The sequence below is a fragment of the Chiloscyllium punctatum genome, chromosome 2, assembly GCF_047496795.1.
Source record: "Chiloscyllium punctatum isolate Juve2018m chromosome 2, sChiPun1.3, whole genome shotgun sequence".
In the NCBI taxonomy this organism is placed as follows: Eukaryota; Metazoa; Chordata; class Chondrichthyes; order Orectolobiformes; family Hemiscylliidae; genus Chiloscyllium; species Chiloscyllium punctatum.
The window spans coordinates 17,151,550-17,166,988 of record NC_092740.1 but is presented as its reverse complement, the minus strand read 5'-3'; the positions used below and the strand labels follow the sequence as shown (position 1 = coordinate 17,166,988).

At 45.6% G+C, this 15,439-nt stretch overlaps 1 protein-coding gene across 1 annotated transcript in view; it reads left to right on the top strand.

The window, feature by feature from the left end:
• LOC140494784 (probable ATP-dependent RNA helicase DDX60) overlaps window positions 1-15,439 on the top strand; it is a 130,072-nt gene that overhangs the window by 92,456 nt on the left and 22,177 nt on the right. The window contains exons 26-30 of the mRNA XM_072594382.1: window positions 1,254-1,406; window positions 3,612-3,716; window positions 6,427-6,627; window positions 9,142-9,246; window positions 13,038-13,179. Coding sequence (XP_072450483.1) covers window positions 1,254-1,406; window positions 3,612-3,716; window positions 6,427-6,627; window positions 9,142-9,246; window positions 13,038-13,179 — 706 coding nt within the window. The remainder of the gene's footprint in view (window positions 1-1,253; window positions 1,407-3,611; window positions 3,717-6,426; window positions 6,628-9,141; window positions 9,247-13,037; window positions 13,180-15,439) is intronic.

Genomic DNA, 15,439 nt, shown 5'->3' with positions numbered 1-15,439 from the left:
TTAATGTCGATCATTATTGATTGTTATAAAAACACATCTGGTTCACTAGAATCACAGATATTGAGTGACACAGGACCAAATTGGTTACTGATATTGGCTGATATGATTGGTCTTCCAGAGGAGTTAATTATTAAGGAAATAGTAATTAGAGGTATTCACGGAGATTAAAACCAGTGTCTGGTCTAAACAACTCACTGGAGGAGGAGGCTCCACAAATATCTCCATCCTCAATGATGGAACAGCCCAGCGCATCTGTGCAAAAGTAAGGATAAAGCTTTCACTGTAATCTTCAGTCCAAAGTACCGAGTGGATGATCTATCTCGTTCTCCCCCATTGATCCCCAGCATCACTCCACGTGATATCAAGAAATGGTTTGAGACACTGAATACTGTGAAGGCTACAGGCCCTGACAACATGTCCTGTATATAAAAGTCAGGACAAACCTAACCCGCCAATTGTCTCACTCTCGATCATCAGTAAAGTGATGGAGGGTGTCATCAACAGCTACCAAGCAGCAACAACCTGCTCAGCAACAACCCACCCAGTGACGCCCAGTTTGGGTTCCACTAGGGCCACTCAGCTCCTGACCTCATTACAGCCTTGATCCAATCATGGAGTGGGAGAAAGGGAGGACTGCAGATGCTGGAGATTGGAGTCAAAAAGTGTGGCGCTGGAAAAGCACAGCAAGTCAGGCAGCACCTGAGGAGCAGGAGAGTCGATGTTACGAGCATAAGCCCTTCATTAGGAATGTGGGGGGTGGGGGAGTGCCCAAGGGGGATGAGAGGTAAATGGGAGGGGGGGTGGGGCTGGGGGGGGAAGGTAGCAAGGAAGGCGATAGGTAGATGAAAGTGGGGGTGAAGGTGATAGGTCGGAGAGGAGGGTGAGTGGATAGGTGGGAAGGAAGATGGACTTTGTTCAATAGAGAGGATGTAATGTGGTGGCGATGCAAATTCTTAGAGAGTGAATCAGATTTCCTGTGGGAAATGATTTGGCAGATTAAAAAATATTGGCCTCACCAAGGGTATGGTAACAACCAACAAAGGAGACAATTCAAGGAGAGCATCCTGGATTGTTACCTGACTGTCTTGTGACCAGATCTCAGACCCATAGAATTAGCAAGAAGAAGAAGAGTCGATGAAACAGGGAGATGATCTGGAGCTTTATGGTAGCTCAACAGTGGAGGAGTGGACAGGGAACAAACAATGAATTAAATAACAAAGTTTAATCAAACAATCCCACTTCTGTTCTTGTAGTTCCGGGATAAGATCTTCTTCCGTATGCGGAAAGCAAACTGTTCCAAATATTTTCAGGCAATGTTTTTCCGAGGCATTGGCTGTCATCATGCGTCACTGAACAACAAGATCAAACAAACTGTCGAGATGTTATTCAGACGAGGCTATATCAAGGTCAGTAAATATTTAACGTTGCAGTATTTGAAAACCTTTCTTGTGTTGAGGGGTTATGGATGGCCCTCGGATTAACAGGCTGAAGACGGACTGGCTTCTTTCTCGTTTGTGCTTTGGACGTGATGTCACCATTTAGGTCAGTGTTTGTTAACAATCAGTACTGTTTCTGGGGACCAGACCACATAAGGATGGCAGATTTCCTTCCTGAAAGAGCATCAGTGAACCACAGGGTGTTTACGATGATTGTTACATGGTCGTCATTGGGTTAGCCTCAAATACCAGATTTTATTTTTATGTTGAATTTAATCTTCATCATTTGCAAATGGATTCGAACCCTTGTCTCCAGAACCTTAGCGTGGGTTTCTGGATTATTAGTGGCTCGATCTCGTTGACTCCCTGTTAATAGGGCAAACCCACCCAAGAGGAAGATTGGGCTGAATATTGGGATCTTTTTTCCCAGAACTGTGAGTGAGTGTTTACGTAAGCTGCTGGTTCTGTGATGGTTGCTAACTCTCCACCTGCATTCAGGATAACGCCAGACTTTTCTCATTTAAAGGATGTGGGCATGGCTGCCTGTGCCCTAATTACCCAGAAAACCAACCACGTTGTTGTGGGTCTGGAGTCACATGTCAGCCAGACCTGGTAAGGATGGCAGTTTCCTTCCATAAAGGACATTACTGAACCCCATGGGTTTTTCCCGACAATTGGCAATGGTTTCATGGTCATAATTGGATTGTAATTCCAGATTTTATTGCTTATTGAATTCAAATTCTACCAACTGCCATGGTGGGATTTGAATCCGGATCCCCAGAACATTACTTGATCTCTGAATTAACATTTTGGTGATAATACCACTAGGCCATTGCTCTGGAGAAATCTGAATCATAGAGACATACAACACGGAAACAGACACTTCAATCCAACCATTCCATGCCGAACACAATCCCAAACTAAACTAGTCCCAGCTGCCTGCTCCTGGCCCATCTCCCTCCAAACCTCTCCTATTCATGTACTTAACCAGGATGTTCATTCCATGCTCAAACTACCCTTTAAGATAGCATCATGTAAAGTAATGAGTGCCCTAGTCCATGTGATCTCCTGGATGAGTTTTAATCACCTGAGTGGCCTAGTGGATAATTTGTGGTCCTCATATGTGAGAGAACTGCACAGAGGCTGGTATCGCATCACCAAGTCACCCTTTATTTACTTGTGCACAGTACACTCGCTGGGCCCAGCCCAGCTCCGAGTCAGTCCCTGAAGTAAATTGTCTCTCTCGCTTAGAGGAAGCACGTAGCAGACATTCCTGCTGCTGTTCCAGTATGTTTGCAGCTCCCCAGGAGATTACGTGATTGCGGGGAGATGGGCGGGGAGGTGAGTCTTGGGAGATGGGGGAAATAGCAAAAAGAGGAAGGCCATTCACCCTCTCGGGCCTGCTCGAGGATCATGGCTGTTGTTTCATACCAATACTCCAGGAACCATAGCATGAGGCAGTGTGTTGTAAGAGTCAGTCTTTCCTTGTCTGTCAATCTTATTTATTTCTGTGTTTTTATCTCCTAGCCTGACTGACGGAGAAATAAAACTTGCCGTTATTCTTTAAACAATGTACAAAATGGCCTCAGGCATTGAGAATTACAAAACATTAGGGAAAGGTTGGATAGGGCCAAGTGCAAAGGGATGGTTAGCTTGTGATATTAATTTTTAATCGAGACTTGCATCAGAGATCTTGAGTTGCTTAAAAAAAAGAGCATAGTGTGGAGGCTTTTCATTATGTACCCACCTATTATTCTTGTGAAAATGAAGTCTGAATAAGATGACATGTAAATTTCTCATGAAGAGAGAGTGCAAAGTGTAGGGCTGGGGAGGCATTAGAATATATTACTTTACCCACTGTGTGATAAAACTTATGGCCCATCAGTTTCAGTGAAAATTGAATTCACTGATAACCTTGCACCATACAGTTGACACTGAGCCCACGTGTAGTTAGTTACAGTAATAGTTATTTGCACATTTATTGGCAATTACAGCAACTTCTATCTAATCATTTTGCAAGAAGGTCAATAATTGCCTCTGAACTCTTTTAATTGTCTGAAATAGCTTAAATTTATAGATGAAAACAGCCACTCATTCATGCAAAGCTCTGAGAAGATGCCTATTCGATCTTCATATCAATGAAAATGGTTAAAGCTGTTTCTTTTTTTTGTTAAGGTGGTTAGTTCTACATCGACACTTGCTTTGGGGATTAATATGCCTTGCAAGACCACTGTCTTTCTTCAAGATTCCATGTATCTGGATTCCCTCAATTACAGACAGGTAGGCGATACAGGTTGTGGTCAGATCATTATCATTTCTTTATTCCTCCACAGACTGTGGGAGTCACTGGCTATCCCAACATTTATGGGCATTTACTGCCCATCCTTAATTGCCCAGCGGGCTGGTAAAAGAGAATTGCATTGGTCAGACTAACTAAGGATGGCAGATCTCCTTCATAGAATACATTAGCATCAAACTTTTTTTTGGCAACAGTCAATAATAGTGTCACTGTGACTATTTTATTTTTTAAAACAAATATTCAATATTTGTTAATTCAATTTCACCACTGGCCATGGTGGGATTTGAACATATGTTCCCCCCCCCAACAAGAATTAGGCCAGACCTCGGGGATACTGGGATACTGACATTGCAACCGTGCCATGGCCTCCCCTAAATGCAAGCGAAGAGTGATATTTTCTACATGGGTGAGGGTTGTCAGCTAAAGCATGGTCCTGAGCCCAATACAGATCTCTAGTATGGTCCAACATAAAAATATGGGGCCCCTGGAGTGCATGGTAACAATACAGGTTTTCTCTGGGTCTCACTAGGTGGCATTGACCCTCTCTCACCCTGACATTTCCCATCAAAAGGTTTCACTAGGTTTTTGGCGCTGAGATTACTTCTTTACCCCAAATACCTCTTCCCATTAGTTGAACGGTTAGACCAATCTTAGGGGTCTTCTATTGTGTTCTTGTTCTTCTAACTGAATCAATGACTGAGCTACTCAGTGACTGAATATCAATAGCACTCTCGGATCAAGAATTCCAAAGACTCTCAGTCTTCTGAGTGAAGACATTTCTCCTCATATCAGTAAAGACAATGACTGCAGATGCTGGAAACCAGATTCTGGATTAGTGGTGCTGGAAGAGCACAGCAGTTCAGGCAGCATCCAAGTAGCTTCGAAATCGACGTTTCGGGCAAAAGCCCTTCATTAGGAATAAAGGCAGTGAGCCTGAAGCGTGGAGAGATAAGCTAGAGGAGGGTGGGGGTGGGGAGAAAGTAGCATAGAGTACAATGGGTGAGTGGGGGAGGGGATGAAGGTGATAGGTCAAGGAGGAGAGGGTGGAGTGGATAGATGGAAAAGAAGATAGGCAGGTAGGACAAGTCCGGACAAGTCATGGGGACAGTTACTGAGCTGGAAGTTTAGAACTAGGGTGAGGTGGGGGAAGGGGAAATGAGGAAACTGTTGAAGTCCACATTGATGCCCTAGGGTTGATGTGTTCTGAGGCGGAAGATGAGGCATTCTTCCTCCAGGTGTCTGGTGGTGAGGGAGCGGCGGTGAAGGAGGCCCAGGACCTCCATGTCCTCGGCAGAGTCGGAGGGGGAGTTGAAATGTTGGGCCACAGGGCGGTTTGGTTGATTGGTGCGGGTGTCCAGGAGATGTTCCCTAAAGCGCTCTGCTAGGAGGCGCCCAGTCTCCCCAATGTAGAGGAGACTGCATCGGGAGCAACGGATACAATAAATGATATTAGTGGATGTGCAAGTAAAACATTGATGGATGTGGAAGGCTCCTTTAGGGCCTTGGATAGAGGTGAGGGAGGAGGTGTGGGCACAGGTTTTACAGTTCCTGCAGTGGCAGGGGAAAGTGCCAGGATTGGAGGGTGGGTTGTTTGGGGGCGTGGACCTGACCAGGTAGTCGCGGAGGGAACAGTCTTTGCGGAAGGCGGAAAGGGGTGGGGAGGGAAATATATCCCTGGTAGTGGGGTCTGTTTGGAGGTGGCAGAAATGTCGGCGGATGATTTGGTTTATGCGAAGGTTGGTAGGGTGGAAGGTGAGCACCCGGGGCGTTCTGTCCTTGTTACGGTTGGAGGGGTGGGGTCTGAGGGCGGAGGTGCGAGATGTAGATGAGATGCGTTGGAGGGCATCTTTAACCACGTGGGAAGGGAAATTGCGGTCTCTAAAGAAGGAAGCCATCTGGTGTGTTCTGTGGTGGAACCGGTCATCCTGGGAGCAGATCTGGCGGAGGCGGAGGAATTGGGAATATGGGATGGCATTTTTGCAAGAGGTAGGGTGGGAAGAGGTGTAATCCAGGTAGCTGTGGGAGTCGGTGGATTTGTAAAAATTGTCAGTGTCAAGTCGGTCGTCATTAATGGAGATGGAGAGGTCCAGGAAGGGGAGGGAGGTGTCAGAGATGGTCCAGGTAAATTTAAGGTCAGGGTGGAATGTGTTGGTGAAGTTGATGAATTGCTCAACCTCCTCGCGGGAGCATGAGGTGGCGCCAATGCAGTCATCAATGTAGCGGAGGAAGAGGTGGGGAGTGGTGCCTGTGTAATTACGGAAGATCAACTGTTCTACGTAGCCAACAAAGAGACAGGCATAGCTGAAGCCCATACGTATGCCCTTGGCTTCCCCTTTGGTCTGGAGGAAGTGGGAGGATTCAAAGGAGAAATTGTTAAGGGTGAGGACCAGTTCGGCCAAACGAATGAGAGTGTTGGTGGAAGGGCACTGTTGGGGACGTCTGGAGAGGAAAAAACGGAGGGCTTGGAGGCCCTGGTCATGGCGGATGGAGGTGTAGAGGGATTGGATTTCTCCTCATATGGCCAGCTCCTTTACCCTAGCTCAATGACTCCTGTTCTTGTTTGTCCAGCCCAGGTCAACAGACACCCGGCATCGACAGGGGAAGAAATGTGCTTGGAGACATCAATCCTTGATGACTATTCTTCCCTCACAACCTATGTGTGAAATATAATTATGTTTCTTCACTTTCCAGATGTCAGGAAGAGCTGGGCGTCGTGGTATGGATAATATCGGGAAGGTCATTTTTCTGAACGTGCCTTTGCCTAAAGTAAAGCGACTGATAAAAGCTAACGTCCCTCAACTGAAGGGCCAGTTCCCCCTGAGCATAACGTTTGTGCTCCGTCTCATGTTATTAGCAGCTAGAGCTGATGACAAGATGGATGCTCAGGCCAAGGTATTTTATTCAGTGCTCCTCTCCTTTTGTTCGTGTCCTTTTCCTGTTCCCTTTCTACATTGCCATCACCAAATCCAAAAAACCTGTCACGCCTCTGGTCCCTGTCCAGTAAGCCTCAATTTTATGATTCTCCTTGTTTTCAAATCCCTTCATGGCCTTGCCCCCAACTCCCAGTCTCAGCTCAGCATCACCTCTGCTCTCTTCCAATTCCAATATCTCCATTTTGAATCATTCTGTCTTTGCAATCTTTGCTTGGACACTAACTCCTTGGATTCCTTCCTTAAACCTCACGGTCTCACTCCTCTACTCCTTTCATTTGGCTTAGTACCAAATTCTATTTGTCTCCACTCTAGCGAAGCAACTTGCCAGGATTCACTCCATAAAAAATGGCATAATTACAGATTGTTTTCCACTGAGTGAATGAGGTTTTAAACAGAGTGGTGTTTAGAATAGAATCAAATCCCTACAGTATGGAAACAGGTCGTTTGGCCCAATAAGTTCACACTGACTCTCCTGATGAGTATCCCACCCAGACTCATTCTCCTACATTTATTCCTGACTAATGCACCTAATCTATACATTTCTGAGCACTATGAGCAATTTAGCATGGATAATTCACCCAACCTGCACATCTTTGGATTGTGGAACTGAAGCACTCAGAGGAAACCCACACGGACACCGGGTGAATGTGCAAACTCCACACAGTCACTCAAGGCTGGAATTGAACCCAGATCCCTGGCGTTGTGAGGCAGTAGTACTAACTACTGAGCCACCATGTCGTTGGGTCAGAGGTTATGAGTTGAATGTAGGAGAATGAGGCTGAAAAACCATTTAGCATGATTGAATGGTGGAGCAGAGTCAATGGGCTGAATGGCCTAATTTCTGCTCCTATGTCTTATGGTCTTACGGTTAGGGTTTAGGACTTGTGCAGAAGATAAAGATCAAGTCAGGACTGGTTGTGACATTAAACCTCTACCCCTTTCATAATTACTGGGTAAATTCAACAGAAATTGAAGGATTTTTGTCAGGTCAGGTTCTAAGGGCTGTGAATCACGTTGGGCAGATGGAGCTAAGCTGCAGGTTAACCATCACTGTCATGAGGGGCTGAATGACCTTTCTCTGCTTCGTATGTTTCTTTGTTTCTTCCTAATTAATTCTATCAGGCAAGTGATTGAGGCTCACACTTCCTTTTTATACAATTTATTCAGAGGATGTGGGTGTCATTGGCTGGGCCAGCATTTATTGCCTGTCCCCAGTTGTTCCTAACTAGATGGTGTTTGTTGTGATTGTAACATGGTAAGCCAGGTGGACCTCAGACAGTGTGAGTTCCCTGATTGGGGCTGTTAACCTGGTCCAATCAGGGAGCCCCAGCTGACAGAAATGATCAGGAGATTTAGAGAGCCTCTTCGCTCTGAGAGTTGGCTCGGAGGAAGCTGGATCTGTGTCAAGGACTCTAAATGTGTAAGTCAAGGGTGACTGGGTGACAGGATACTATGTGGAGTTATTTCAGTGGTGAGCTGCCATCTTGAACATGCTGTAGTCCCTGTGCTGTGGGTAGACCCACAACGCCCTTAGGGAGGGAATTCCAGGGTTTTGACACAACCAGCTATATTGGAGGTTACTTTGGGCTGTACAACAGTGACCAGACTTTGGAAGTACTTTACGGTCCTTCAGATCAATGCATAGTGATGGGACATAAGGTGTACGGACTCAAATTGCCATCGCAACATAGAACAAATAATGAATGGGGAAAGATTTGTTGCACGTGTAAAGCACCCTGAGGATACACTGCTGACCTGAAACGTTGCTATTCAAATGCAGAAAATTTCCCCCAAGTACCAATAAAGCTATTTCAATTTGTTCCATATTGTGATGACACTTTGAATATGTACCCCTTATGTCCTATCACTATGCATTAATCTGAAGTAATTCTACTTTCTATAATTGCTGTATCTAGACTAATTGAGCTAATTTTCAGCACTCTTTACCTCTCCTGCATTCTGACTGTCAATAGTCATTTATCTGTGGTAATTCTGCAGCGCTGCCTTGGGTGCTATTAAAGTGAACATTTTTAAAACATTTATCACTTTGCCATTCCTGTTCTGTTTAATAGGACAGGGTTGACTCATAATACCATCAGGGAGGGAGTTTCAATTTTCTCTCTCTCTTTCTCAGTCTTACTGTCACGCTCTCTCTCTCACTCTTTCTCTTGTTCGTTCCTTGATGCCTAATAGTTTGGAGTGAAGGCGAGAATGAGAGTTGCTGTCTGAATGTGAGTGCACTTCTAAGAATGAAAGGATGGTTATGGATGAGTAGCAGGATGGGAGGAAGGAGGGGAGATAGGTGAATGGAGGACAGGGAAGAGCAGTGGGAACCACAAGAGTTGAGAAGGAGAACAAGACAGCTGAGGTCATGAATGGGATAAACTGGTGAAACACTGAATGAATGTCTTTCTCAATAATATGAAGTTTATCTTACAGTGTTCATTTTTAAAATAATCTTTTGTTCTGACAGGTACTCTCAGTGCTGCAACACTCTATGATGACCTTCAACCAACCCAAAAAGCAGAATATTGTTAAATTATACTTCCTGTTCGCTCTGCAGTTCCTGCTTAGACAAGTGAGTTGATCAGTTTCTCATAAAATCTATCACCTCATCAGAATTCCCCGGGTTTTGCAACACTCTGCCTCAAATAGTTAGGATTATGCTTTCTATCCCTGGTGTTCCATTGCTGGAAATGTACCTAAATTCCCAATCTCCTCACATATGGAGTCATCCAGCACGGAAACAGACCCTTCGGTCCAACCAGTCCATGCCGAGCATAAGCCCAAACTAAACTCGTCCCAGCTGCCTGCTCCTGGCCCATTTCTCTCCAAACATTTCTTGTCCATGTGTCTTTTAAACATTGTAACTGTAACCACACCCACCACTCCCTCTGGAGGTTTATTCACACACAAACCACACTCTGTGTAAACATGTTGCCCCTCATGTCCTTTTTCTCAGTCTTTCTCCTCTCACCTTAAAAACATGCCCCCTAGTTTTGGACCCCTCCAGGCTAGAGAAAAGTTACCTGCCATTCATCTTAACTATACCCCTCCTGATTTTATAAACCTCTGCAAAGTCACCCCTCAGCCTCCTCCACTCCAGTGAAAAAAGTCTCAGCTTCTCCTCACATCTCAAACCCTCCATTTCTGGCAACATCTCGGTAAATCTCTTCTGAACCCTCTCCAGCGTAATAATATCCTTCATGTAACATTCCCGTGAAGTTAAAGCTGCGGCAAGGGCATCAGCTCCTAGAATTCCCGGGTGAATGTAACACTACCTCTCAATCCCCTCTGAAGAGGGAAAGCCACTTTCAAAAGTTAGGGTTAACCCGGATTTGTCCGGTACGTCTGAAAATGAGGTTGTAATTGACACACTGATGGATGAGCCTCATAACACCAGCTCCAAACCCCAATCATTGCACCATTGTGTGTATACTTGTACAACACCATTACAAATCCAATGGCAGGTGTAATGGACCAGATCAGATCCTCTCAGAAGATGTTAAGAAGATAGCTAAGACCCTAGCATTTTCTTATTTAAAGGTAGAGTTGAAATGCCTTTCTCCTGATGCAATGCAACTGGTCAAACCACTCGGCGTTAAGTAAAACACAATTTATTTGAACACAACAGTGAAAACACAACAAAAGAAAGGGAGAAACTATCTCTGGTACCCCAAAAGGGAATTATTATTTCTCAGCCAATATTGGGCAGCTCTTTCAGCCAGTTTCTGTGAGCAGCTGAAAAATGTGTTGCTGGAAAAGCGCAGCAGGTCAGGCAGCATCCAAGGAGCAGGGGAATCGACATTTTGGGCATAAGCCCTTCTTCAGGAAATCAGGATTTCCTGAAGAAGGGCTTATGCCCAAAATGTCGATTCTTCTGCTCCTTGGATGCTGCCTGACCTGCTGCGCTTTTCCAGCAACACATTTTTCAGCTCTGATCTCCAGCATCTGCAGTCCTCACTTTCTCCTGGTTTGTGTAAGCAGTATGAGAGAGCTTGCTGTGCACAAACTGGCTCAGTGGTTAGTGCTGTTACCTCACAGCGCTAGAGACCCAGGTTTGATACCAGCTGTGGGTGACTGTCTATATGCATGGGCTACTGCTGGATGGCATGGTGGCTCAGTGGTTACTGCTGTTACCTCACAGTGCTAGGGACCCAGGTTCAACATAGACATAGAATAATACAACGCAGTACAGGCCCTTTGGCCCTCGATGTTGCGCCGATCCAAGCCCACCTAACCACACTAGCCCACTATCCTCCATATGCCTATCCAATGCCCGTTTAAATGCCCATAAAGAGGGAGAGTCCACCACTGCTACTGGCAGGGCATTCCATGAACTCACGATTCGCTGAGTAAAGAATCTACCCCTAACATCTGTCCTATACCTACCACCCCTTAATTTAAAACTATGCCCCCTCGTAATAGCTGACTCCATACGCGGAAAAGGGTTCTCATGGTCAACCCTATCTAAACCCCTAATCATCTTGTACACCTCTATCAAGTCACCCCATAACCTTCTTTTCTCCAATGAAAACAGCCCCAAGTGCCTCAGCCTTTCCTCATACGATCTTCCTACCATGCCAGGCAACATCCTGGTAAACCTCCACTGCACCCGTTCCAGTGCCACCACATCCTTCCTATAGTATGGCGACCAAAACTGCACACAATACCCCAGATGCGGCCGCACCAGAGTCTTATACAACTGCAACATGACCTCAGGACTCCGGAACTCAATTCCTCTACCAATAAAAGTCAGTACGCCATATGCCTTCTTCACCGCACTATTTACCTGGGTGGCAACTTTCAGAGATCTGTGTACATGGACACCAAGATCCCTCTGCTCATCCACACTACCAAGTATCCGACCATTAGCCCAGTACCCCATCTTTTTGTTAGTCATACCAAAGCGAATCACCTCACACTTACCCACATTGAACTCCATTTGCCACCTTTCTGCCCAGCTCTGCAGCTTCTCTATATCCCGCTGTAACCTGACACATCCTTCCTCACTGCCAACAACTCCACCAACTTTTGTATCATCCGCAATCTTGCTCACTTAACCTTCTAGCCCCTCCTCCAGGTCATTTATAAAAATGACAAACAGCAATGGTCCCAAAACAGATCCTTGCGGAACACCGCGAGTAACTGCACTCCAAGATGAACCTTTACCATCAACTACTACCCTCTGTCTTCTTCCAGCCAGCCAATTCCTAATCCAAACCTCCAACTCACCCTCAATGCCATACCTCCGTATTTTTTGCAGTAGCCTACCATGGGGAACCTTATCAAACGCCTTACTAAAATCCATATACACCACATCTACCACTTTACCCTCGTCCACCTCCTTAGTTACCTTCTCAAAGAATTCAATAAGGTTTGTGATGCACGACCTGCCCTTCACAAAACCATGCTGACTATCCTTGATCACATTATTCCTATCCAGATGTTCATAAATCCTATCCCTTACAATTCTCTCTAAGACTTTGCCCACAACAGAAGTGAGACTCACTGGCCTATAGTTACTAGGGTTATCCCTACTCCCCTTCTTGAACAAGGGAACCACATTTGCTATCCTCCAGTCTTCTGGCACTATTCCGGTAGACAACGAGGACCTAAAAATCAAGGCCAATGACTCTGCAATCTCCTCCCTTGCTTCCCAGAGAATCCTAGGATAAATGCCTTCAGGCCCAGGGGACTTATCTATTTTCACCCTTTCCAGAATTTCTAACACCTCTTCCCTACATACCTCAAAGCAGTGCATTCTAATTAATTGTGACTCAGTATTCACAACGGCAACTATGTCCTGTTCCTGTTCCTGTTCCTGAGGTGACTGTCTGTGTGGAGTTTGCACATTCTCCCCATGTCTGTGTGAGTTTCCTACTCACAGTCCAACGATGTGCAGCTTAGGTGAATTGGCCAGTGTTCACAGATAGACGTGTTAGTCAGGGGTAAATGTAGGGGAATGGGTCTGGGTGGGTTACTCTTTGAAAAGTTGGTGTGGATGTGTTGGGCCGGAGGGCCTGTTTCCACACTGTAGGGATTCTATTATTCTGATTTCCTCCCGCAGTCCAAAGATTTGTGGGCTAGGTGGATTGGCTTTGCTGATTTGTCCAGGTGTATGTAAACTAGCTGACTTAGGCATGGGTGGGATGCTCTTTTAAGGGTCAGTGTAGACTTGATGGACTGAATGGCCTGCTTCCACACTGTAGGGATTCCATAATTTTGGCTGGAACATGTTTTAGGATATCACTTCAGAATGCAAGTCTTTCTCTTTTTGATCAGAGAAAATGTACATTCGAAGTGAATAGTAATACTGTGATCTGAGCTAACGGGACGCTATCTGAATTCAATGATTTGTCACTGCAGGGCTATCTGGATGGAGAGGGTCAGCCTCAGGGATTTGCGGGCCTGGTGATGCACACACACTACCATGAACCAGCCAACTTTGTCTTCATCCACTTCCTGGTGGAGCATCTGCTGCACAAAATCTGTAGGCCTCTGAAAAAAAGTGAGTTAAAAACAGTCGCTGGGGAATTCCTGGGGATGGGCTGAGGAGCACATTATTGGAAATACTGCATGCACGTGTAAGATGGTGTTTCTATCAGTCACGACGGGCCAAATGGCCTCCTGCTGTGTTTTAAGGTCTCCATCTCACACCCCAATGCCCCATGGGAAAAGGGTAACTGAGCTGAGAATCTGTTCCCCAGCCCTCCCCCGCTTCAGGTCAGGCTATTGAATAGATAACCTGAAATGTGGTTGAGATTGTCGCCTTGCCTCAAAGGCAGTGCCTTCAGCAATGCAGCTCTCTCACAGCAGTAACCCTAACCTGGCTGGACAAGACCTGAACACATCACCTGTTCAGCAAAAAGGCATGAGTGCTAGAGACCGAGCCAAACAAGATTCTGCACAGCAGGGAAGAAATATTCCTGAATGTTGGAAGATCGGGATCGCCGGTGAGCTCAAACGGTCCCTCAAAGCTGTTTCAGCATCATCAGGGTCTGCGTGTTCTGAATGAAGATTTCTCGACTTCCATGTAACTTCCCACAAGAAAAGGGGAGAACGGGAGGAGAGCCATTAAAGGGGAAAAGCAAAATTCCTGAGAATTTCTATCCTAACCCCCCACCAGGCAAATCACATTCATGGACCAAGCATTCCATCAGATTGATCTCTGTCTTAGCTAGGAAGGGCTGGCCCAGTTCTTTCACACACACACTCACACACACTCTTACACACACACACTCTCTCTCACACACACACACAGACACTCACTCTCTTACACACACTCCCACACATTCTCTTACACACACATTCTCACACACGCACACTCACTCTCTTACACACACTCACACACACACTCACCCTCACACGCATACAGGCACACTCTCACACAAACACACTCACAAGTCGCACTCACACACACACACGAACACACATAGAGCCATACACCCCCTCACAAACACACACTCACCCTCACACACACAGACAGATACTCTCTCTCTCTCACACCCACACACACACACACAACCAAAATATCAGTGCGCATTGGCGAGGATGTGAAATTGAACTGAAATGAAGATGCTTGAATGACTCTCCATAGCTTTGAGAAGTTATTGCTGCATTTGAATTTGTATTGTGGATAGGTAGATGTTTTTAAGATCTAAGGACTTCTTCATTCTTGGAATTGTTTTTGTCCTCTCTCCTATGAAAATGGATACAAAATGCCTCTTCAAAACCTTTGCCGTTTCCTTGCTTCCCATTATTCATTCAGCAGACTCACTTTCTAAGGAACCAATGCTCACTTTTGTTAATCTATTCCTTTCTATTTACTTGAAGAAGCTTTTACTCTCCATTTTCACATTTCTTGCTGACTTTATCTCCTACAGCTCTCCCACTTTATTATGTTTTCATCATCCTTCGCTGGTTTCTAAAACTTAACCAAACTTTTATTTTATTTACTTGATTTACTGTTGTCGCATGTACCTGAGTATAGTGGAAAGTTTTGTTTTGCGAGCAGTACACGCAGATCATAACACACAAGGACATACAAATCACAGGGTGCTTAGACAGAACGAGGCAGATAAGGTTATGGCTGCACGGGAGATGCACAGAAGCAAGACCAACATTAAATTTGAAATTTGAGGGGCCCAGTCAGAAATCTACTAACAGCGGGGAAGAAGCTGTTCTTGAACCTGTTGGTACATGTGTTAAAGCTTTTGTAGCTTCTGCATGATGGAAGAGGTTGGAAGAGAGTGCAGCCAAGGTGGGAGGGGCCTTTGATGCATGTTGGCTACCTTCCATGGTAACAAGAAGTGTAAATGGAGTCCATGGGGGTGGGAGGTTGGCTTCTGTGATGGTCTGGGCTGTGCACACAACCTTCTGTGGTTTCTTATGATCCTGGGCAGAGCAGTTGTCGTATCAATCTGTGGTGCACTTGGATAAAATCCTTTCTATGGTGCATTTATAACGGTTGGTGAGGGTCCTTCTGGACTTCTGAGCTGCTGTTAAGTTTCACCACATGGGCGGCACGGTGGCACAGCAGTTAGCACTGCTATCTCACAGCGCCAGAGACCTGGGTTCAATTCCCACCTCAGGCAACTGTCTGTGTGGAGTTTGCGCATTCTCCCCGTGTCTGCGTGGGTTTCCTCCCACAGTCACAAAAATGTGCAGGTTAGGTGAATTGGCCATGCTAAATTGCCCGTAGTGTCAGGTGTAGGGGTAAATGTGAATAGATCTGGGTGGGTCGCTCTTCGGAGGGTCGATGAGGACTT